At 59.3% G+C, this 22,179-nt stretch overlaps 3 protein-coding genes across 8 annotated transcripts in view; all 3 read left to right on the forward strand.

Annotated features, from left to right (window-relative positions):
• The first annotated feature begins 154 nt into the window (after positions 1 to 154).
• STT3A (STT3 oligosaccharyltransferase complex catalytic subunit A) lies at positions 155 to 6,381 on the forward strand. Of its 4 annotated transcripts, none has more exons than XM_031599710.2 (20): positions 155 to 211; positions 849 to 956; positions 1,053 to 1,136; positions 1,247 to 1,371; positions 1,537 to 1,597; positions 1,744 to 1,865; positions 2,031 to 2,176; positions 2,283 to 2,373; positions 2,593 to 2,699; positions 2,882 to 3,046; positions 3,455 to 3,635; positions 4,051 to 4,206; positions 4,338 to 4,429; positions 4,721 to 4,876; positions 4,999 to 5,187; positions 5,262 to 5,378; positions 5,449 to 5,551; positions 5,616 to 5,804; positions 5,884 to 5,999; positions 6,080 to 6,381. In XM_031599710.2, the coding sequence occupies exons 4-20, from the start codon at positions 1,284 to 1,286 to the stop codon at positions 6,116 to 6,118; spliced, it is 2,118 nt and encodes a 705-aa protein (XP_031455570.1). In that variant the 5' UTR covers positions 155 to 211; positions 849 to 956; positions 1,053 to 1,136; positions 1,247 to 1,283; the 3' UTR covers positions 6,119 to 6,381. The 4 variants fall into 4 exon arrangements, with proteins under 4 accessions (XP_031455570.1, XP_031455569.1, XP_031455572.1 ...); XM_031599709.2 differs by having other exon boundaries at positions 169 to 280; XM_031599712.2 differs by lacking the exon at positions 849 to 956 and having other exon boundaries at positions 172 to 211.
• Positions 6,382 to 6,539: 158 nt separating this feature from the next.
• CHEK1 (checkpoint kinase 1) lies at positions 6,540 to 10,483 on the forward strand. Its single transcript, XM_031599708.2, has 12 exons — positions 6,540 to 6,669; positions 7,070 to 7,293; positions 7,398 to 7,462; positions 7,550 to 7,619; positions 7,694 to 7,882; positions 8,222 to 8,326; positions 8,395 to 8,490; positions 8,562 to 8,670; positions 8,872 to 9,049; positions 9,635 to 9,766; positions 9,834 to 9,935; positions 10,045 to 10,483. Exons 1-12 carry the CDS (start codon positions 6,605 to 6,607, stop codon positions 10,138 to 10,140), a joined length of 1,431 nt encoding a protein of 476 aa, XP_031455568.2. The 5' UTR covers positions 6,540 to 6,604; the 3' UTR covers positions 10,141 to 10,483.
• Positions 10,484 to 21,183: 10,700 nt separating this feature from the next.
• CDON (cell adhesion associated, oncogene regulated) overlaps positions 21,184 to 22,179 on the forward strand; it is a 40,105-nt gene continuing 39,109 nt past the window's right edge. The window contains exon 1 of one of the 3 annotated variants that reach the window (XM_090123337.1): positions 21,184 to 21,201. The gene's annotated coding sequence lies outside the window, so the exon portion shown is untranslated. Of the gene's footprint in view, positions 21,202 to 21,280; positions 21,500 to 22,179 lie in introns of those variants that run through there. The other 2 variants (XM_031599707.2, XM_031599705.2) reach the window with 2 other exon arrangements.

The raw sequence follows: 22,179 nt of genomic DNA on the forward strand, positions 1-22,179 counted from the left end.
CTGCTCGCTCTCAAGCGGCCCCGCCCTCCGCCCGCTCCGCCAATCGGAGGGCTCCGTGCGAATCCCACCCTCCGCGTTACGCTGAATGAGCGGCGGCGTCGCTTGAGCGGCGTCGCATCGGACCAATGGGAAGCCGGCGGAGCGGTGAGGCGGGCTGGGGCGGCTGCACGGGGCGGATGGCCGCGGCGGCGGGGCCGAGAGCAACGGGCGGGTGAGGGCGGGGGGCGGGGCGGGGCGGCCGGGTCTGAAGGGCCGGGAGCCGTTTGGCGTCGGGCCTGAGGTGAGGAGCGCGGCCTGCGGGGCGTCGGGCCTGGCGAGCCGAGCTGAGACCGGCGGCGCGGGGCGCTGAGCGCGGGCTGCGGGGCGGTGCGACAGCCGGGCGGTGCGACAGCCGGGCAGCGGCCTGCGGGGCAGCGCTGAGCCGCGCCGCGCTCTGCCTCTTTTATCGCCCGCCGCTGCTCTGCCCCCACCGCCGCCGCCCGCTGCCCCGAGGCCCGGGGTCGCTCGCCGCGCAGCCCCGAGTCCGCGTGGCGGTGGTTGGTGGCGGTGGTTGGTGGCTGCAGGCAGAATCGCTGCTGGTCGCGGGACGGTTTGCAGGTGCACTCCGTTATTTCCCAATCTCAGCCGGTCCAAAGAAGCTCCCGCGTGGCCCCTTGAGCTCGGCCATCCGGGCCGCGGCCGTACCGAACGGCTGCAGCAGCTGGGTTTTTTGTTTCTCCCGTCTGAGTGGGCGAAAAGCGCTTCTAAAGAATCGGGGTGTTTTCAGAGGATGAAGTCGTTAATCCCTGCCTGCAGTTTCACTTCCTTGGTGGCTAAAATCAGGTTTTCGCTGTTTTCCCCCACCCAAGGAGGTCAGGTCAAACAGCTGCATCACGCAGTGCCACGGGAGCTGCTGTGCAGAGCTGTTAGCACACCTCTGCCCTGTGCGCCATTCAGATCAGCAATTTGGAACCCCGGTGGGTGTGTGGTGCATCTCCTGCAGCTCGGCCAAGGAGAACCAGCCTTGGTTCTTTAGCTGCTGAAAGCTTCAGATTATCTTGTTTTGCACACAGAGAAACAGACACATCTGCCCAAAGAAGTTTTGCTCTCTGAGAAAGAAGCTGAAGCCTCAGCCAAGATTTGGGCCGACTGATCAGGTGAGGCTCTGGGGAGCCAGGTTCAAGGGGCAGGAGGGAGGGAGGGAGGCAGCGGATACACGGCAGGGGCCCAGCCCTACTCTCTGACCATCTCCATTTCTCATTTTTAGGTTTTCAGGTGTCTGTTTCCCTGCCTTTGATGTGACAATGACCAAGCTGGGGTTCCTTCGGCTCTCCTATGAGAAGCAGGACACGCTGCTCAAGCTCCTCATCCTGTCCATGGCAGCTGTGCTGTGTAAGTCTGCGTGCAGGACCCCAGGAACTGCCTCTGCTCCTCCTTCAGTTCTTTCTTAGGTCACCAAGCTCCCATCTGTCCTTAAAGAGTGACCCAAGAGCACGCTGTTATTCATTCAGTATTGTTTCCTTTAAAAACTCATTCTTCTCTTCTTTGTGTTTACAGCTTTCTCCACAAGACTCTTTTCTGTCTTAAGGTTTGAAAGCGTCATCCATGAATTTGACCCGTAAGTGTCTTCCCCTCGTCCTGCGGGTTTCCCTCTTTGGGATCAGTGGATGTTGGGTGTTGTTTGCAGGGCTGTGTTTGCTCTCAGCAGTCTGTGAGCAGTTGTCCAGCCTGTGTCTGGACACAGAGGTGCTCGTGTTGTTGCAGGTACTTTAACTACCGCACAACACGCTTCCTGGCAGAGGAAGGCTTCTACAAATTCCACAACTGGTTTGATGACCGAGCGTGGTACCCCTTGGGCAGGATTATTGGTGGAACCATTTATCCAGGTAGGCCAGCAGGCTTTGGCTGTGCTAGAACACACTTTGTGCAATGCTGGGCTGCCAGGGTGTGGATTTGGGAAAGCAGCAGCTCCCATCTGTTCCATCCTTCCCACCTTTTTGGCTGCCCTGCTCCAGTTGCAACCCACTGACGGTGCCACATCCATCCCACAGGGCTGATGATCACCTCGGCAGCCATCTACCACGTGCTGCACTTCTTCCACATCACCATCGACATCCGGAACGTCTGCGTCTTCCTGGCGCCCCTCTTCTCTTCCTTCACCACCATTGTGACTTACCACCTCACCAAAGAACTCAAGGTACAGGGAGGACCATTTCAGCGCTAGGTTTTATTCCTTTGGGGTGTAGCTGTGCATACAGGGCCGTGATCTGATGGTTCTCTTGCCCTGTGGCTGTGCTTCCCAGGACGCAGGCGCAGGGCTCCTTGCTGCTGCCATGATTGCAGTTGTGCCTGGATACATCTCTCGTTCTGTTGCTGGATCCTACGATAATGAAGGTGAGTTTGTAACACTCAGAGCAGGGAAACCTTTAAGAAGCCTGGTTTCTCTCTCCTGTATGGGCTGTGGGGGACCACATAAGGAATCACTGTTGCGCTAAAGGATAGCTGGTGGAGCTAGAAACCACGTGAGCATTCTGCTGTGTATTGACGTTGAGGTTACACTGACATTCAGGGTGATGTGAGCTTGCTCTGACCTCACTGTGTCTCTCCACCCAGGTATTGCCATTTTCTGCATGCTGCTAACTTACTACATGTGGATCAAGGCTGTGAAAACCGGCTCTATCTATTGGGCAGCAATGTGTGCTCTTGCCTATTTCTACATGGTGAGCATTCTTTGTCCTGGCACCCAGATATCTGATAAATCTGGGCTTTTGGCAGCTGGGGCTGTTCAGGGTGCCCTTTTTGGGAAGAGCACATGATCCCAGGAAAACAAGACTTGCTGTTGGACCCCACCATGCAGCCTGCCCAGCCCTGGAATTGGTATTTTTCATTTTTCTCTTGCCAGGTCTCCTCGTGGGGTGGCTATGTCTTCCTGATTAACTTGATCCCACTGCACGTCCTTGTGCTGATGCTGACTGGCCGCTTCTCACACAGGATCTATGTCGCCTACTGCACTGTGTACTGCCTGGGGACGATCCTCTCAATGCAGATCTCCTTCGTTGGCTTTCAGGTGAGGCCTTCAAGCACTGCTTGTCTTTCAAGAAATCTTGGAAGTTCCATTTTCCGTGAAGGAAACGCTCACACCAGCACACATCTCCATATAGTAGTTCGTGTTTTCAAGAGAAGCAGTTGTCTCTTTCTCACCTTTAGTGTGCTGGTGTGGGGAACACAGGTTTTGTGGACTTGGAAACTTCATCTGGAGGAGAGCTTACAGCAAGGAGGGCTCTCAGAGTTCATTTTTCATGTGCATTCCTATCAGAATTAAGGCTGATTTGCAATTAGTCATGTCCACAGGGAGGGAATAGCTTCCTCTGACTTCAGCAAGTCATGACTTCAGCACTGATTTTGCTGAGATCTGTTTTTGGAGTGACTCAGCTGCTGTTTCCTTGTGTCTAATCACACTCTCCCCTGCTTGCAGCCTGTCCTCTCCTCAGAACACATGGCTGCCCTGGGCGTCTTTGGCTTGTGCCAGATCCATGCCTTTGTGGACTACCTCCGCAGCAAGCTGAACCCACAGCAGTTCGAAGTCCTCTTCAGGAGCGTCATCTCCCTGGTTGGCTTTGTCCTCCTGACAGTCGGGGCTGTGCTGATGCTCACAGGTAGTTCAATTAACGGTGATCCCATTAATGGTGATGTTGCTGAGCATGTTTCACTGCTGGCTTCATCTCTTTCCAATGCTTTGAATCATAGAATCACAGAACCGTTAAGGTTAGAAAAGACTTCAGATCACCAAGTCCAACCCCAGCTCACCCACTAACCCCCCGCTGAAGGGCACACCTTTTGTCAGTCATGATTTCTGCACTATTGCTTGCACCTTGTGGATTAGGTTGGGGAGAAATCTTCTTGAGTGTAAAATCACACTTAATTTCCTTTTTAAAGTGAGAGTTTTGAATAATGGAGATGTTAAATGAGGAGCAGGATTGCTCATTTAGCTTTGCACGTTTCCCTTATGACAGAACCTGTTGCTGTTGCTGGCTGTGCAAGGACTGATGCTGATTTTCTCCTCTCTGCTAGGGAAAATCTCCCCATGGACAGGGCGTTTCTACTCCCTGCTGGATCCTTCTTATGCCAAGAACAACATTCCCATCATTGCCTCTGTCTCAGAGCACCAGCCCACCACCTGGTCCTCCTATTACTTTGACCTGCAGCTCCTCGTGTTCATGTTCCCAGGTGAGCCCAGCCTCGTTGCAGTCAGACCCTCAGGCGGTCTCTGGATTTATTACATCCTTGCAGTGTCTCCACCAGATAAATTTTCTTTCAGGCTAAGGGGAGCCTCACCTGTTTCTCTTTCCTCTTTGCAGTTGGTCTCTATTACTGCTTCAGCAATCTCTCAGATGCCCGCATTTTTATCATCATGTATGGTGTGACCTCCATGTACTTCTCTGCTGTAATGGTGAGGGCTGCTCGGGTTGGTGCACTGTCGTGGGACTAAGCAGGACACAAGCAGAATGATGAGATTATAATAACAAGGCTGACTTTTTTTTTCTGAACTTGTTGGTAATGGCTTTAAGAGGGTATGTTTAGGTTAGATGTTGGAAGTTCTTCACTGAGAGGGCAGTGGGACCCTGGCACTGCTGCTCAGAGAAGTGGGTGCCCCATCCCTGGAGGTGCCCGAGGCCAGGGTGCGTGGCTCTGCTCAGCTCCCTGCTCCTGCAGGCTCTGATGGCCGTGCTGTTGCCTGCAGGTGCGGCTGATGCTGGTGCTGGCCCCAGTGATGTGCATCCTTTCCGGCATCGGCGTGTCTCAGGTGTTGTCCACCTACATGAAGAACCTGGACATCAGCCGGCCAGACAAGAAGAGCAAAAAGCAGCAAGACTCCACCTACCCCATCAAAAATGAAGTGAGTGCTGGGGCAGCTCGTGACTGTAGGGAAGAAGAGAGGCGTTGCTGTTCCTGCTGGGGATGGGAGGGAGGTGGGAATGCTCTCTCCCCTCCTGCAGTGACGCCTATTTGCACCCCCAGGTTGCCAGCGGCATGATCCTGGTGATGGCTTTTTTCCTCATCACCTACACCTTTCACTCCACCTGGGTGACCAGCGAGGCATACTCCTCGCCCTCCATCGTGCTGTCAGCGCGCGGCGGGGACGGCAGCAGGATCATCTTTGACGACTTCAGGGAGGCTTACTACTGGCTGCGGCACAACACGCCGGAGGTAACGGCGCTCCGAGCCCGGCGGGTGCTGGTGCTCATCTGAGTGCTGACAGCCCGTGTGGTGTTTGGCTGCAGGACGCCAAGGTGATGTCCTGGTGGGACTACGGCTACCAGATCACCGCCATGGCCAACCGCACCATCCTGGTGGACAATAACACCTGGAACAACACTCACATCTCCCGTGTTGGGCAGGTAGGTGCTCCCACCCCGCGCCCACGGTTTGGAGCACTGCGGCACATCACAGCCATCGGGTCCCTTGCAGGCAATGGCCTCGACGGAGGAGAAAGCCTACGAGATCATGAGAGAGCTGGATGTGAGCTACGTGCTGGTGATATTCGGCGGCCTCACCGGCTACTCGTCCGACGGTAAGAGCCCGCAGCACCCTGCGTGCCCCCCGCACAGCCGGTGCTCACCCTCCATCTTTTGCAGACATCAACAAGTTCCTGTGGATGGTGCGCATCGGCGGCAGCACGGACACAGGCCGGCACATCAAGGAGCACGACTACTACACGCCAACCGGCGAGTTCCGCGTCGACCGCGAGGGCTCCCCGGTGCTGCTCAACTGCCTGATGTACAAGATGTGCTACTACCGCTTCGGGCAGGTCTACACCGAGGCCAGTGCGTGTCCTGCGCCGTGCCGCCGTGTCCCAGCAGCCGTGGGGCCGTGGTGGCACAGCGCTGCTTTCTGTCCCCATAGAGCGGCCGCCGGGCTACGACCGCGTGCGCAACGCCGAGATCGGGAACAAGGACTTTGAGCTGGATGTGCTGGAGGAGGCGTACACCACAGAGCACTGGCTGGTCCGGATATACAAAGTATGAGGCCGGAGTGAGCCCCGGCTTTGGGAAAGCATCCGATGTCACCCGGTGTTACCCGCAGGTTTCCTCTCTTGCAGGTGAAGGATTTGGACAACCGCGGCTTGTCGCGGACGTAGAGCCCTGCGCTGCCCCAGCCTTTGCCTGTGAAGCAGAAATATTTTTGGATTTTCTGTTTTTCTGGGGTTGTTTTTTTGTTGTTGTTGTTGTTGTCCTTTTGGTTCTCGTTTTTGGTTTTTTTTTTATACCATTCATAAGTGCAGGAGGAGATGGGATGCCCCCACCCCTGCTGCGTTCCAGGGGGGGTTTTTTATCACACGCAGAGCAGTCACCAAATCAGAAATCACGGCTTTACCGGGGTTGATTAAAGGGGAATTACCGATGTCTGCCGTTTTCCCTCAGTTGCGCTCGGTTGGTTTCCCCGTTCGGCCCCACGAGGGCTCCGTGGCGCGGCGGACCCGGCCCGGTTCGCGGCCTTCGGGCGCTTTTGGCGGCGCGGGGCGGTGCGGGGGGGCGGGGCCTCGGCTGCGCGCGCAGCGCGGGGCGGGGCGCGTGGCGCTGGCGGGAACGGGCGGCGCGGGCTGAGCCGTGCGGGGCGGGGCGGGATGGCCGTGCCGTTCGTGGAGGACTGGGACCTGGTGCAGACGCTGGGAGAAGGCGCCTACGGGGAGTGAGTGCGGCGGGGCCGGGGGGAGGGGGGCGAAGTCCCGGAGCAACGCGGGGCGGCCTTTGCGTGCCGCTCTCCCCGCGTGCGCCCCGCACCTCCCCGCCTGCACGGCGCGGGCACCTCGCGTGCGCACCGCTTGGCATTGCGGGTCGTTGCGTGGCGTTTGCGCGTGCATCTCCTGTCTTCCGCACGCCCGCTTTACGGCCTTTGCTTGCCCGGCGCACGGCCGCTCGGCACCCATTGCTGCGTCCACCGAGCGCTCCCCGCTCGGACGCTGCGTCCCGCTTGTGCGCGCGTTGCCTGCCCGTTATCTGCCTGCACCGCGCCCCTGCATCACCTCTGCTTGCCCTGATGCGCGCCTGTGGTGCGCCCGGCCCCTCTCCCTCCTGGCCGTGCCCTGCAGGGTGCAGCTGGCCGTGAACCGCCGCACCGAGGAGGCCGTGGCCGTGAAGATTGTGGACATGAAGCGCGCGGCCGACTGCCCGGAGAACATCAAGAAGGAGATCTGCATCAACAAGATGCTGAACCACGAGAACGTCGTCAAGTTCTACGGGCACCGGCGCGAGGGGGCCACGCAGTACCTCTTCCTGGAGTACTGCAGCGGTGGGGAGCTCTTCGACCGCATCGGTGCGTGGCAGAACGCAAACCTGCGCCTTGCAGACCGCGTCGGAACGGTGCTCCGTGCGCCTGGGAGCTGCGGCTCCCATCTTCACTCCTTGCTGGTGTTGCAGAGCCAGACATCGGGATGCCGGAGCCGGAGGCGCAGCGCTTCTTCCAGCAGCTGATCGCTGGTGTGGTGAGTGCTGCAGGACGGAGCTGTGGGACGGAGCTGTGGAGCTGCGGTGCTCCATGGTGGCAGCGATGACCCCCGTCCCACCCGCAGGTGTACCTGCACAGCATGGGCATCACGCACCGCGACCTCAAGCCGGAGAACCTGCTGCTGGATGAGCGAGGTGTGCTCCCCACCTCGACTTCCTGCTACGTTTGATCACTTTAACTTAACCATCTCTATTCGTTTTCCACCCAGACAACCTGAAGATCTCTGATTTCGGCCTGGCCACCGTCTTCAAGCACAACGGGCGCGAGCGGCTGCTGAACAAGATGTGTGGCACACTGCCCTACGTGGCCCCCGAGCTGCTGCGGCGCCCCGAGTTCCGTGCGGAGCCCGTGGACGTGTGGGCCTGCGGTGTGGTGCTGACTGCCATGCTGGCGGGAGGTGGGCATGGGGGGCACATGGGATGCGTGTGGGGGTACGAGGTGCGGGGTGTAGGTGAGGTACGTGGGGGGTGTGTATGGGATGCACAGGGGAGGTGTGATGTGCAGGGTGGGGGTGGCTCTCGTGAGAATCGAAAGCCACGTGTGGAGCAGAGCAGCGATGCCTCGCGTGGGAGGTTGCAGCGGTGTTGCAGTGGATGTTTTGCACAGCACAGAGCAGTACTTCTGCACGCTGTGCACCTTGGCACATCGCGTCCTTTTGAAAGCAAACAGGAAAAGCAGCGTTCCTGCCTGCCTTTGCCAATCTCATGTGCCACCCCCGCCATCCCCTCTCCCGCAGAGCTGCCCTGGGATCAGCCCAGTGACAGCTGCCAGGAGTACAGCGACTGGAAGGAGAGGAAGACCTACCTGGCACCCTGGAGGAAGATCGACTCTGCACCGTTAGGTACGCAGCTGGAGGCAGCGGTGCCCCCCACCGCCCCGCACCTCCTGCATGCACCCCATTCCTCACAGCACTGCTGCACAAGATCCTGACCGAGAGCCCCACGGCCCGCATCACCATCCCCGACATCAAGAAGGACCGCTGGTACTGCCGGCCCCTGAAGAAGGGTAAGGGCTGCGGGGCAAAATGCGTTTCCTGCCTGAGCTGTGCACAGTGTTGGGTTTTCCTTGTTTTGCAGGCACAAAGCGCAGCCGGGTGTCTTCAGGTGGTGTCACTGAATCCCCCGGAGCCCTCCCCAAGCACATCCGCTCTGACACAGACTTCTCTCCTGTGAAGGGTGCCCTGGGGTGAGCGGGCTGCACACCTCCCTGTGCATGCTGCCTTTCTGCAGTGCAGGAGCATCCTTCTGCATTGCAACAGCTGGTGCAAACCAGCTCGATGCACACATGACCCCACACTCATTCTTTCCCTACTTGTGCATGCAGAACCCTGATGAGGTACAGCCCTCTCAGTCACCCCTTTTGTAATCTCATCTGCTTGCCTTGCAGTGAGGACAAGGCGAGCTACTCCACATCACAGCCTGAGCCCGGCACCGGCGGCACACTGTGGGACAGCAGCACAGGCAGCATCGACCGCCTGGTGCAGGGCATCAGCTTCTCACAGCCTGCCTGCCCTGAGCACATGCTGCTCAACAGCCAGCTGCTCGGCACGCCAGGCTCCTCCCAGGTGTGCTCCCTTAGGATTTGGTGTGCAACACTGCAACCTTTTAGATGCGTATCTCTGCAGTGTTTGTAATGCCAGGACGCAACCTCACAATCTTTGGGGTGCAGCTTTGCAGTATTTCTAATCCTAGGGGGCTGCTTTGCAATACCAGAGATGCTGCTTTGCAACACATACCACCTTAGGTTGCAACTTTGCAATGTTTGTAATCAGTGTGCTACCTTGCAATACTCGGGACAGCATTCTGCAGCATCTATAGTATCAGATTCGGCACATTGATAACAGTTAGGATGCAACTTTGCAATGTTGATAATACTGGAGATGCGGGTTTGCAATACCTAAAACGTTTGGGGTGCAGTCTGTCAGGACCGGGGATGCTGTTTCCCGCTGTTCTGTAGCACCAGCATGCAGCTCGCAATGCTCACCACGAGGGGGTGCAACTTGCTAATATTGCACGAGGACGTGCGGCACCAGGGGTACAACTTGATGCACCTTCAGGCTTTGGGGCTGCACGGACCGCTTTGCAGCCACGCGTGGGGTGCGGGCACAGCACTGCACTTTGCAGCATTCCTGATGCATTCTGTGCTGCAGAGCCCGTGGCAGCGCCTGGTGAAGAGGATGACGCGCTTCTTCACCAAGCTGGACGCCGACGGCTCCTACCGCAGCCTGAGGGATGTGTGTGAGAAGATGGGCTACGGCTGGAAGCAGAGCTGCACCAACCAGGTGGGGCCGGGCCGGGGGGTGCGGGGATGGGGCTGAGCCCCCCTGACGCCGTGCTGTGCCCCTGCAGGTCACCATCTCCACCACGGACCGGAGGAACAACAAGCTGATCTTCAAGGTGAACCTGCTGGAGATGGAGAGCAGGATCCTGGTGGACTTCCGCCTCTCCAAGGTGGGTGCTGGGGGGTGCAGCGGGCACAGAGCAGCTCACGTTGGGGTGCTGCTGTGAGGTGCTGCTCTGAGTGGGGCTGCGGAGCGCGCTCACTGCTCTCCCCATGCAGGGCGACGGGTTGGAGTTCAAGCGGCATTTCCTGAAGATCAAAGGCAAACTGAGCGACGTGGTCAGCAGCCAGAAGGTGTGGCTGCCCCCACCCTGAGCCCCTCTTCCTCCTCCTCCTCCTCCTCCTCACCCTGTGGGGCTCCCATAGCCCCCAGCAGAGCTGTGCTCCCCAGGGCAGCGCTATGGGGACGGCCCGGTTCTGCGCCCTCTGCGGCTTTTATGGGTTCAATAAAGCTTGGGGTCACAGCTCAGCTCTGTGCCATCTCAGGGGCGTTCCGGGCGCAGCGCCGGTTTGGAGCGATCTCAGCCCCGTGCGGTTCTGCAGCTCCGTTCACTCTGGAGCCGACCGACCGATGGTGCAGAGCTCCTTTGAGCTCTGTGGCTCCATCCACGCCCCGGAGCTGTGGGGGCAGCTCAGGGTCCTCCCCGCTCCCTGCCCTCTCAGGGCTGCAGCTGCCCCCGTCCCAGCCTCTCTAATTGCTTTTCACAGCGCTAACGAGCCCGGAGCTGCCAGGGGTTGTTAGCGCTGGAGCGAGAGGAGCGCAGGGATTAACCCGGGGCAGCACCCCCCCTTCCACACACCCCCCCCAAAAAAGAGCATCCCCCAAACCCCACCCCGAGATGCACATCGGCACCACTCAGCCCCAAACCCACCGATCCCACTGCTTCTCCAGTTACTGAGTTGGAAGAAGCCTCTTTCCGTTGTTTTCCCCTTTTTCCAGTGGGAGCCCCCCCTTCGGCCGAGCAATTAACGTGGCCTTTCGAGGTTTTTTAATTGCATATTTATATTGCAGCCAGGAACGAGACCCCGGCAGCGGGCGAGGGGCAGCAGGAAGACGCCGCCCCGACCCCGTGTGCTTTTCAGCCGGGATTAAGCGCCGTTAATTGTCCCAGAGATCACAGATTGCAGCCGGGGGATAATTAGGCTGAATGCGGGTTTTTCTGGTTCAGTCCCCCGGGGGCTCCCGGTGGGCACAGATTTGGGTTTCCAGGCAAAAAGGAGCTTGGGAGCACCGTTAGAGTGAGGATTTGGGGGGTGGGAGTGGAGAACTGAGGGTTGTGTTCTTCAGAACCTCCCACAGCTCATTGCAGCAGTGGGAAATTGGTCCTACTTGCAGGGAAGGTTTCTCTTCCAGGGGAAAACCTGTCCTTTGGTTCATCCCCCACAGCATTTTGCTTTGCCTGTTGCCTACCCCTGTTTTGGGGGTCACAGGGGTGTCCCATGGATTTGAGCATCGAGCATCTCTATGGGCAATTGTGGTAAGCCTTTAGTAACCATGTAGTAACTCGTCAGTAAGCCTATAGTAAACCTTTTATCCCCTATACAGGGCTCTTAGAGCAGATGCAGGATTTAGGATGCTGATGTTAGGATGTAGATGCAGGTTTTAGGGTGCAGGTGCAGGACACAGGATCCAGCAGGTTCAGGATCTGGGATGCAGAGTTGGGAAAGGGAATTTAGGGTACAGATAGAGGACAGGTGGTATGGAGAATGGGATGCAGATGCTGGACACCAGGTTCAGGGTGCAGGGCGGGGGGTGCAGAACCAGGATGCAGGACAGGGGATGCAGCAACAGAATCCACAGGGAGGATGTAGGTGCAGGACTGCAGGTGCAGGACGTAGGACAGCGAGTGCAGAAGGAGGATTTGGACACAGATGTGGGATGTAGGTGCAGGACAGGGATGCTCCATCCCCAGAGAGCCCCAGACCGTGCGGGGCCAGGAGGTGGGAAATGCCCGTTCCCAATGAGCAGGGATTGCTTCGTGCCACGCGCCCGGCCGATGCTGGGATTTCCCTGTTTGTCCCCATCTGGGCAGCAGAGCCCGGCCACATCTGCCCACCAGATGTGATGGGGCCGCGCCTGGGGGGTGGGTGGGAACCTCCCTGCCCCCCCCTACCCCCCCCAATGGGACCGCCGCAGCCATTGCTGAGATGGGCTGCAGGGCTGGGCTGGGATGGAGGAGCTGAGGAGAGCGGCGTGGGGCGCAGCTCTGAGGTGCGGATGCAGATCCAGGATGGGACGTGCAGGATTAGGCAGCCTGTGAGCAGCACGAGGGGTTTTGCACGGATAAAAGCTGCAAAGATCCCCCAGAACGTGGGGTCGGCCCCACAGCCGTGGGCGGGAGAAAGGAGGAAAAAGCAAAATGCTCGAAAAAGGTGAAAGCCTCCCAAACGCTGAGGTCATTTCTTGGCGAGGAAGTGGGCTCGGTTCGAAGTGCCTCCAGGTCTATTTAATATCAGCAGACACATTCCTGGGCAGGGCGGGGAGAGCGCCCGCACCCCACGGCGGCCCCGAACGCCCCCAAAACCCCCCACAGCTCCGGGACAGCGCTGAGCAGCGGCAGGAAGAGCACAGAAATGGGACAAATGCCCCCAGGATGGTGGGAGCTGAAGCTCTGAGTGGGATTTTGGGGGATGGGGAGGAAAAGTGCCCATGGAGCCCCCAACATGAGGGGCCCACGGCACTGTGCTGGAGCAAAAAGGGGAAAACCCATTAAAATAATGTGACTCCCCCCATCCCACAGCCACCCTGCAGAGCTGCCAGCATCCCGCACGTTCTGAGGGTTTTGGTGACAGCGGTGTTTATTTTGCTAAACCTCACAAACCCATAATTGGGGGGGGGGGGAGGGGAATGTGTTACTGAAGGGCTGAAACAAAAGAAGTGAAAAGGGGTGGAAGTGCAGCTTGAAAGTGAGGTTGGGGCTGCGTGTGCAGAGCAGCTGCCAGCAGAGATGCCCTGAAATCAAGGTGCAAACAGTGGCAGAGGTGCCCTGCTGGGGGTAAGGAGGGTAAGGAGCGTTTGGGGCATTTCTGCAATGGAGGCAGTGGGGCGATGCTCAGGCTGGGGGATTTCATGGTGCTCACACATTCCTCCCGTCAGCAGGATTTACACCACAGCACCAGCAGAGATCCCAGGTCAGTGCAGCATTGCTCCCTGTGTCAGCTGTCTGCACTGCATGGGGCTGCGGCCAGGAGGGCTGCCTGCAGTGCATGGGGATGCCTGCAGCCTGCAGGGATTTCTGCAGCAGTTCATGGGGATATTTGCATCCTGTGGTTGTGTTCTCAGCTTGCAGGGATGTTTGCAGAGCACGGGGATGCTCGCAACTTGCAGGAATGCTTGCAGCACATGGGGATGCTTGCAGTGCACAGGAATGTTTGCATCGTGCAGGGATGTGTGTGGCATGCAGGGATGTTTGCAGCACTCTGCAGGTCCCACAGGTGCTAGCAGCAGTTTTTCAGCCTTGCCCCCTTCCCGTGCCTCAGTTTCCCCTCCCCGAGAGCAAGCACAGCACTGGAGCTGTGGGACTCAGCTCACTGCTGCCTGCTTCCAAACAACGTCTGTGTGTCAGGCAGGTGAGGGCGGCGAGCAGCAGCAATGTGTGCTGAGGAATTTCTTTTCCAAAGTGCCAAAATGGGCCCCGCAGAGCCTTTTCTCCCCAACCACATCCCCAGGCTGCAATGGAGCTCGCTCTCCCTTTCTCACCATTGCAGCACTCAGAGGGGCTGCTGCTCGCCAGATGTGATAAGGAAAGGTTTGGCTGAAGCTTGAGAAGTGGGGGGGCGGAGCGGGGGGAAATAATAATAATAAAAAAATAAAAATAAAAAAGAAGCAAAGCAAATTCCTTGGCAAATCAAAGCGTGGTGCGTGCAGAGCACGGAGCATCCGTGCTGATAAGGGATGAGGGCTGTGGGAGGAGGGGAGGCAGCCCTGCGAGCCAACCATGGCTGCTGGTTGGGGTCAGGGAAGCGCCCGCCCTGCAGCCCAGGCTGTGCCTCAGTTTCCCCACCCTGTGAATGCTGCAAAGGGTTAAAGCTCAGCGGGTAAAATACCTTGGAGGGGTTAAACAGGGCGATTTTTCTGCTGGGTTTTATCCAAAACATATGTTTTTGCCACTATTCGAGTTATCTGGGATATTTCCTGCGTGTTTGCTCCTATGGCAACCGGCCCAGCATGAAAGACCTATTTACTGGGCCCTGGGATAAGGCAGGGCCATGTGTTGTCAATTTGGAAGGCTCCTTCCCCTCCAATCTGTCTCCAGCCCCCCGACTCGTCCAGGGAGAGGCAGCGGGTGGGGGTGGGATGGGCTCTGCAGGGTGGGTTGGAGGCCCATCAGAGAGAGATGGAGTTGAGGTTCCTTCACTGTCGCTTTGAGGTTCTTCAGGAGCTACAGATGGACACAAGCAAGCTGTAACTTGGGGTGAGGTCCTTCGCAGAGGTAGAGATGGGCACACGTAACCTGCAGTTCTGGTTCGGTGTCCATCAGGGGACATAAGGATGAATGCAAGCAAGCTACAACCCTGTCTGGAAGTCCTTCAGAGGCTGGGGGTGGAGACAAGTGACCTACAACACAGATCCTTCAGGGAGGCCAATGGACACCAATAACCTAAGACATTGGTTTCACATCTTTCTGAGAGCTGAGGATTGATATAAGTGACCTACATCACTGCTCTGAGGTCCTTCAGGAGCAAAAGATGGAGCCGAGGGGCCTTCAGCATCAGTCTAAGGTCCATTGGAGATACAGGGATGGAGGCAAGCAACCCACATCACTGCTCTGAGGGCTGCCCAAGAGACTGGGCTGGAGATGGGGCCTCCGGCGCAGGTCTGGGATGTCACCAGGAGGCACAGCAGGAAGCAGGGCTGGTGCCAAGCAACCCGGCATCCATCCCAGAGCTCAAAGCTACAGCTCACCCCAGGCATGGGGCAGGAGGGTCCTGGGGGGAGCAAAGGCTCCTCAGATCCTCCAAGCCGCCACGAGGTCTGATCCCCCTTCAGCATGTCTGGAATTCTTTTGGTGTCACCCCAGTGCCCCAAGAGCCCCAACACTGCCTGGGACACTCTGTGCTCCCTCCCGGGCAGCTGCAGCCAGGCAGGACCAGACACGGTGTGGGACAGAGGATCTGCAGAATGCTTCACCCCCAGGACTCCTACACTGGTATTTCTGATGAAAAAGCCCAAATAAATGATAATTTTTTTCCTCCCCCACGTTTTGCAGGAGTGACCCTTCCTCCCTCCCTCCCTCCCTCCCTCCCTCCCTCCCACCGGCCGCTCGGCGCTGCCTCACCGTATTTCTTTTTAACACACACACAAAAATAAAGGCTTTTGGCCAAAATAAACCTTCCCTATGAAAATGTGCGTTTGGGTCAAAAAGCCACTTTGCACTGGGAAAAAAGAAAAAAGAAAAAAAGCAAAAAGAAAAGAAAACCCCTTAAGTGCACGGCTGGCAAAGCTCCGAGGGAGATATAATACCGTATAATATCATTTGCAGAGTGATGCAGCGGGGGGAAGGATGGAGCAACAGAGCGAGCCCCCGAAGCAGAGCGGGTGGGACAGGAGCTGCTCCCCGTGCAGCCAGCCCTGCTCACACCGCGCTCGTTTCCAGCACGGAGGTTGGCCAAGGATGGAGAATGGAGATGCCCTCGGGGGGGGCGGCGCTCCCTCGCGATGCTCGCAGGCTGCGCATCCCCTTCCAAAAAGCTGCCTTATCCCCCACCAAGCTGGCTGGGGAGATGAGGAAATTGCCTCCTTTCCCGTTTCCCCAACCCCGGAGGAGACAAGCGATCGTTTGAAGGCGGCTCTTCATTTCCTGCCCCGCGCTTCAAAGCGCTGATGGCCGACGGGGGGGGGGAAAGGGGGGGTGCATCGCACGTGGCCGCGGCTCCCCGGGCGACGGCGGGTCCGGCGGAGCAGAACTCCCTGCCAAGGCAAACATTGGCTTCAGAAGGAGTTTTGTCTCTTTCTTTTTTCCTAAAAATGCCAAGTTTTTGCTCACTTGAGGAGGAAAGCGGGCTTTGCTTTGTTTCCATCCCGGCTCTTTTTGCAGCAGGACCACGGGGCAGGTGCAAAGGGGCTTTCAGACACTCAGCCTTCGCCCTCACCCCTGTTGGGCTGTAGGAGGGCCCCCTGTGTCCCCCCGCATGTCCCCCATATTCACCCTTAGAGATGATAGAAAGCAGCGTGCTGGGAGGGGGCTGTGCTCAGCAGGGGCTGCAGCAGAGCAGGGAATTCCCTGTGCCTGGGTGTGGGCCAGCAGCAGAGCCTGGGGCATGGCGAGGTGTCAGAGCTCTTCCCTGCCCTTCCTCCTCCTCCTCTTCTTCCTCTTTCTGCTTCTCCTCCTCCATCCCCCCCTCCTTCTCCATCTCCATTTCCATCATCCCCTCTCACCACCCCCTCCTTATCTTTGTCTCTTCTCCCTTCACCTCTCTCCTCCTCTCCTTACCTCGTCTCTTCCCATCTCCTCACCTTCCTTCCCATGCTGCTCCCACCCAGCCCCCCCACACCTCCCACCCGCTCCGCTCCACGCCTCGCTTTCCCCTCTTGTTGAGCTCCATCAGCCGATGCCACCCAACACCACCTCCACAAATGAAGAGCCCAGGGACCACCCCAGGCAGGAGAAAACCCCCACATGGAGACCCATTGCATTCCCAGGGCTGCCTGAGATGCGTTGGGCAGCGAAGCCCCGATAAATCCTGCGGCAGCAGCGCTCTGAGACCAGCTGTGTTTTTCTAGGCATCTGCGATGTGACTGATAGGGTTTTACTGCTACCACAGAAGCTGTTCACACATAAATGTTACACGAGGGTTTTACAGATTTTTCTGTCCCTGATATTGACCTTAATGTGGCTAAAGAGGACTTAAAAAGGTGATGTATTTCAGACCAAAAGCTCTCACCGGCAGGAAAATGCACCGGGTGTCAAGTGCTTAAAAAGCAGAGGAAGATGGAAGCCACAAACCTTGTGACCCTGCAGCCTTCACCTGTCCCCAAAACAGCCTGTCCACCCAGCAAGGCCAGGATCATGCTGTGCTCTTCCCAGCAGTGCCCCTTATCCCTCCCTGCTGGAGCCCCTCGAGAGGTGACTGGGTATCTGGGGACAAGTGGAGTGGGATGGGGAGCTGGGGACCAGGACAAGGTGCTGGGAATTGGGATGAAGTGCCTGGTGGAGACGGACAAGGGAACTGGGATGGGGACTGGGAGGAGATGCTCATTAGGGACTGGGCTGAGATGATGGGATAGGGGGACAGGGACCAGAATGAGATACTAAGGGGAACCAAGGCATGATACCTGCTGGGGATGGGGTGATGGAGACCAGGACAAGATATTGGCTGGGAAAGGTATGAGGGGGTGAGGGGACAGGAGGACAAGGTACCTGCTGGGGACAGAGTGACGAGGACCAGCATCCACTAGGGACCAGGCCAGGGCAACATGGAGCATCTCCCACCCTCATCCTCCCACGCTGACCCCACATCTACCGCCCACCCCCACCTGCCAGCCCCTCCTCCCCCGCCCCCGCTGCCCCCCGGTCCCCATCCCGGCCCGCAGTGCCCCGAGGACACCGCTGTGGGGCCGCGCAGCTCCCGCGGAGTGGGAGCGAGGAGGGTTGGAGCGCGGGGCGCTGCCGGCTCAATGGCGGGGCCTCGCTCCCACGAGTGCATGAAAGGCCCCCTGTCCAAACGGCATTAGACGCGCTGCGAAGGCTCATTCCCGATCGGTCACGCTCCGAGGCGCAGCTGCAGCCCCCGGCCGCGGGAGCCGAGGATGCTCCGGGGCTTTGTTTGGGCAGCCCCGCTCCCGGGAACCGTGACAGGACGATCGGATTACGGAGCAGCCGGAGAAAAGTCGCCCTCGCTGTGAGCAGAGGGGGGAACGCATCCCCCGCCCCGCCGAACGCCGAGCTACCTGCCTGCTGCCATCGGGGTCGAACAAAGCCGACCCCACAATGCCGGGTTGGGCTGGGAGGGGTTGGGTAGCAGCCCCATTAGTGACGGGCTCGCTCGCTGCCCTTCTGCTGGATGGGGGTGTAGTATGGCCCGTGGGGAAGGGCGAGAAGGGGTCAATGTGGAACAGAGACCCCCAAGAGGAGATGGCTTTCGTGGTCCCAGCTGTGGTGTGGGGGCAGGGCAGGTGCCCCCCTTGCCCTTTTTTGGGATGCCAGCATGGGGCGCTGCGGGATGCAAGAGCCGAACCCCAGAAGGGCGCACGGGGGGCAACGCTCAGCCAGGAGGAAAGCCCGCCCTGAGGAAGCTGAGCAACAGGAAAAGGTGACAGCAGCACAGCCCAGCAGCTGAGTCAGCAGCAAGAGGGGCAGCACCGAGGCTGGGCCGCCCAAAGCCACCCAAACCTGGCGAGAACCCGCAGAGGTTGCTGGGTCACGGCCTTTCTGTCCCCACCGGGCCGGTTATGAACCCGCCGCCAGACAAAGCCAGCAGCCCGCAGCGGAGCCCAGCGTTCCCATTTGCATCTTTGCAGAAGGGATTAGCGGAGCCCCGTTGTCCGGGTGTCACTCGGCGCCTTTGAAAGCAGATGACTTCATCCGCTTTCATGGCCCTGCCGCCTTCCAGTAATTAGATTTGCTCCCGACGACAGCAGCGGGGGTGAGGATGCCGGCCAGATTTTGCTCCCCTTTCGCGAGCAGTTTGGTTATGGGTCCGGCGATGGTCCCGCTGTAGGAAAGCCCAAAACACGGCAGGCGCTGCGCTGGGCGCGGGGCGCACGGAGCCGCTCGGGTCCCTGCATGGCGCCCGTGCTGCGGCCACGCGTGCAAAGCAGCAGCGTCACCTCCGGAGCTGCGGGGTCACTGCGAGGATTTGGGGTGGAAACGGCTCGGCCCGGGGATGGCTGCAGTTACGCATCCTCGTGCGCGGCCCCGAAAGCCCCCCGGGCCCCGCCGGGGTTAATTCACTCAGCGCACCGCTAACGGGCGTAGCTTGTCCCTAATGAGCAGCTCATTTGAATCCATGCAAAGTACCAGGGAGCATGGAGACATGCTAATTAAAGTGACTGCTGCTCCGTAATTAAGCAGCAATTCCCCCCCCAAAGAGGGGAATTCTCATGCAAATACCGCCCGCTTTGGGTGATGTAAGGGCTGCGGCGGCAGCTGGGTCTTCCTAATGGGCTCGGGGGGCATCGATGTGGCAAAGCAGAAGAAAAGGAGCAAATTTCACCATTCCCCGCCCAATCCTCCTCCTGCGGGGGCTGCTGGGGGCGGCGGGGCCACAACGGCACGCGGCGAACCCACCGGGCTGCTTCCGAGCTCAGCCCTCACTTCCCTGTTGTTTTTCCCCCGCAAAGAATAATTATCCCCTCTGGATGCCGAGAGCCCTGCTCGGTTTTGTTTTCAAATCCTGGCGTGATCGCAGCGTGACGAAGCGCATCTGGTTTTTATACGAGTGGGAAATGCTTTCTAATAATCTCTGCGACAGCTTAAATAATGGGAACCTGGAGGCGTCCCGGCGGGCCGGGCCGTCCGAATGGCGCGACGCCCCCAGTGCTTGGGCTGCTCCCTGTGCTCACCTGATTCCTGGAGCTGACTTTGTTCCCAGCCACTTCTTTATTCGAGTCACCGAATTTGAGGGTTGCTGCTAGAAGGGCCATCTTCCATTGGGGCCATCATCTTCCATTGGGGCCATCATCTTCCATTGGGGCCATCATCTTCCACTGGGGCCATCTTCCATCACAGACATCTTCCATCACGGACATCTCCCACCATGGCCACCTTCCACTGGGGACATCTGCCATCAGGGACACCTTCCACCCATCAGCAATGCCTGTCACGGCCATCTTCCATCACAGCCATTTTCTATCATGGCCATCTGCTATCAGGGCCATCTTCATCCCCTTTATTGAGCTCCCCAGATGTATCTGAGATTGAGCCCATGGCATCTCTGCCACCAAAGCCCTGTGGTGGCACCCAGGCTCCTCCCACATTCCCAACCCATGGCCATGCTGCAGCTCCATCACTTGGAGCAGATGACAGCCTTCGGTCCCCCCATGTCCCTGCCCACACAAGGCACACATGCAAGCAGCGTTCCTCCCCCACTCTGGCAGTCTGGGGACACGGAGTGCTTTTCCTCATTTCTCCCTTTTTGCACTTGTGGAAATAATGACGTCCTGCAGGAAACCTCTGCAGGGACAAAATTAGGGCTGGTAAACACTGGGTAGCGGAGCCCGCTGGCCTGCTGGGTTTGCCCAAAGACCCACAGACTGAGAGGCCCTTTGACAGGAAGCCCTTCGTGGGCACCAATCCCATCCCCACGCAGCCATCAGCACAGCTGGGCCGGGAGGGATGGAGAACCGGGGCTGGGGAGCAGCGCAGGAGCCATGACGCCCCACTCTGCAGTTTAATTCCAAAGATTAGGTCTAATGCTTGGCAATTTAGCAAGCTGTTAATATTAAATTACGCTGCAAATGATGGGAGCTTCCCGAATGCTTAATATGATCTTCTTGCGGTTTGCGTTTGGACGCACTCCAAGCCCAGATAAGCCCACTTTTGTTGGTTTTAGCACTGTCTGCCCAAGCAGAGCTTTTTTCCCCGCTGTTATCAGTTGGAGGATCGTGCACAAAGCATGTGTGCAGCGCGGAGGAGCGCTTCCAGCCCTGCGCTCTGGAAAGGCTCAAACGACTCCCCCTGCCCTGCACAGCTCCGTGCCTTCCTGCCGCTTTAAGGGCTGCGGGGCAGAGGTGAGCCGTGCAGCAGAGGGGCGCACGGCAGGTCCCGTGGGTGCGGGAACAGCCTTGGATCGCAAAGCCCTTTGCGCAGGGGAATGGAGACGTGTGGGTAATGTTTGCACGGGGGAAGTTTGCGCAGCGCTCAGGCATGCATTTTTCATGCAAACAAGCTCCCGCTCGCATGGGGCGCAGAGAGGTGTGCAGCGCTCGGCGAGGTTTGTGTGCGTACAGCGATTGCACAGCGCTCAGGAATGCGCTTCTCACGTTTGCGCGAAGCTCCCGATGGGGGCACATGGACGCGCAGTGCACGGCCAGAGGCTGCGCAGGTGGCGTTCGCACGGGTACGGCCGTCGTGCGGCGCTCGGGAACGCGGCTGCACGGTGCAGCCAAGCGGGGCGCGCGGAGCTGCTCTGCGCAGCGATCGCTCAGGTGCGGCCGCTCACGGCGCCCGGCAGCAAAACGCCCCACCGGCGCGAGGCGCGCGGCGACGTTTGCACGGGGAAATTTTGCACGGGGAAATCTTGCACGGGGAAAAGCCGCACAAGCGGAGCCGCGCGGACCCCGCGCCTCGTGCACGCGCCCCGCGCACCGCCCCTCCCACCCCACCGCCGCGCGCGCCCCGCGCCCCGCCCCCTCCCTCTTAAAGGGCCCGCGCCCACCGCCCCGCTTCCTCCCGCGGGGGCCTCCGCCGCTCTCCCCCCCTCCTCCGGCCCTTGGTACGCTCCGCGGGGCGGGGGCGGCGGGCGGCGGGGCTCGCGGGAGCGGGCGGGAGGCGCCCGGCCGGGTCGCCCGCCCCGCCTGCAGGCAGCGGGGCCGGGGCCGCTTCCCTGCGGGCTGGGGGACGCGGGAGCTGCGTTTCCCGGCTGGATGCGGCCGCCGGCAGCCGGGCGCGGCGTGACTCGTTGCGGGCTGCCCGCATCACGCGGCGCGCCGCTCGCCTCGCACCCCCGGCACGAGCCGCCGCGTCCTGAGCCCCGGACGGCGGCGCTGAGCGGAGCTGTCAGCCCCGGAGCGGTGAGTGCTGCGGCCGCGGGGCTTTGGCGCTGCCCGGCCCGAGCGCCGCTCGTGAACGCGCGCGCCGACCCCGGCCCGGTGACAGCGAACCGCCCCGCTTCGCCTCTCGCTCGCGCCGCCCCTCCGTTCCGCTCCCGCTTCGCTCCCCTGCTGGCGGCTGCGGGCCGGGCGTCATCGCTGCACGAGGCAGGTTGAGCCCCCCTCGCGATCCTCGCCTGTCGCAAAGCCGCTTCCCGACAGCTGCGAGCGCTGCTCTGCCCACCCCCTCGTTAAGACCGAAAGGTGCTTTTGCCATTAGTGGTGGCTGCCTTGTGAGCGCTCTCGGCTCGGTGAGGCGCTGTGAATCCTTACCTTTTTGATCCGGCTTGGTTGTGACCTGCATGCTTTTGTTTTAGCGAACCAAACACGCGCTGCTCGTGAGACTGAAGCCAACGCGCTGCGTTTTTGGAGGCTGCCTCGGGGAGAGCCCGATATACACAGAAATAAAAAGGGAAACTACATTTTTGCAGCAGTCCCCTCCAAAGCAAGAGGGAAGGCTCTGAGCAGATGGCGTAGCGGTGCTGCAGCCCCTGGAGCTGCTCGGTGCTTTGGGGTCCCTCGGGCTGCTCGGTGGGATCACCTCTCGGTGCTGCGCTGTTGTGACTCCGAGCTCTGGACTGGGGCAGCCCCGCTTGGAGAGG

Source organism: Phasianus colchicus, chromosome 23 (assembly GCF_987193195.1).
Source record: "Phasianus colchicus chromosome 23, bPhaCol1.hap1.1, whole genome shotgun sequence".
Taxonomy (NCBI): domain Eukaryota; kingdom Metazoa; phylum Chordata; class Aves; order Galliformes; family Phasianidae; genus Phasianus; species Phasianus colchicus.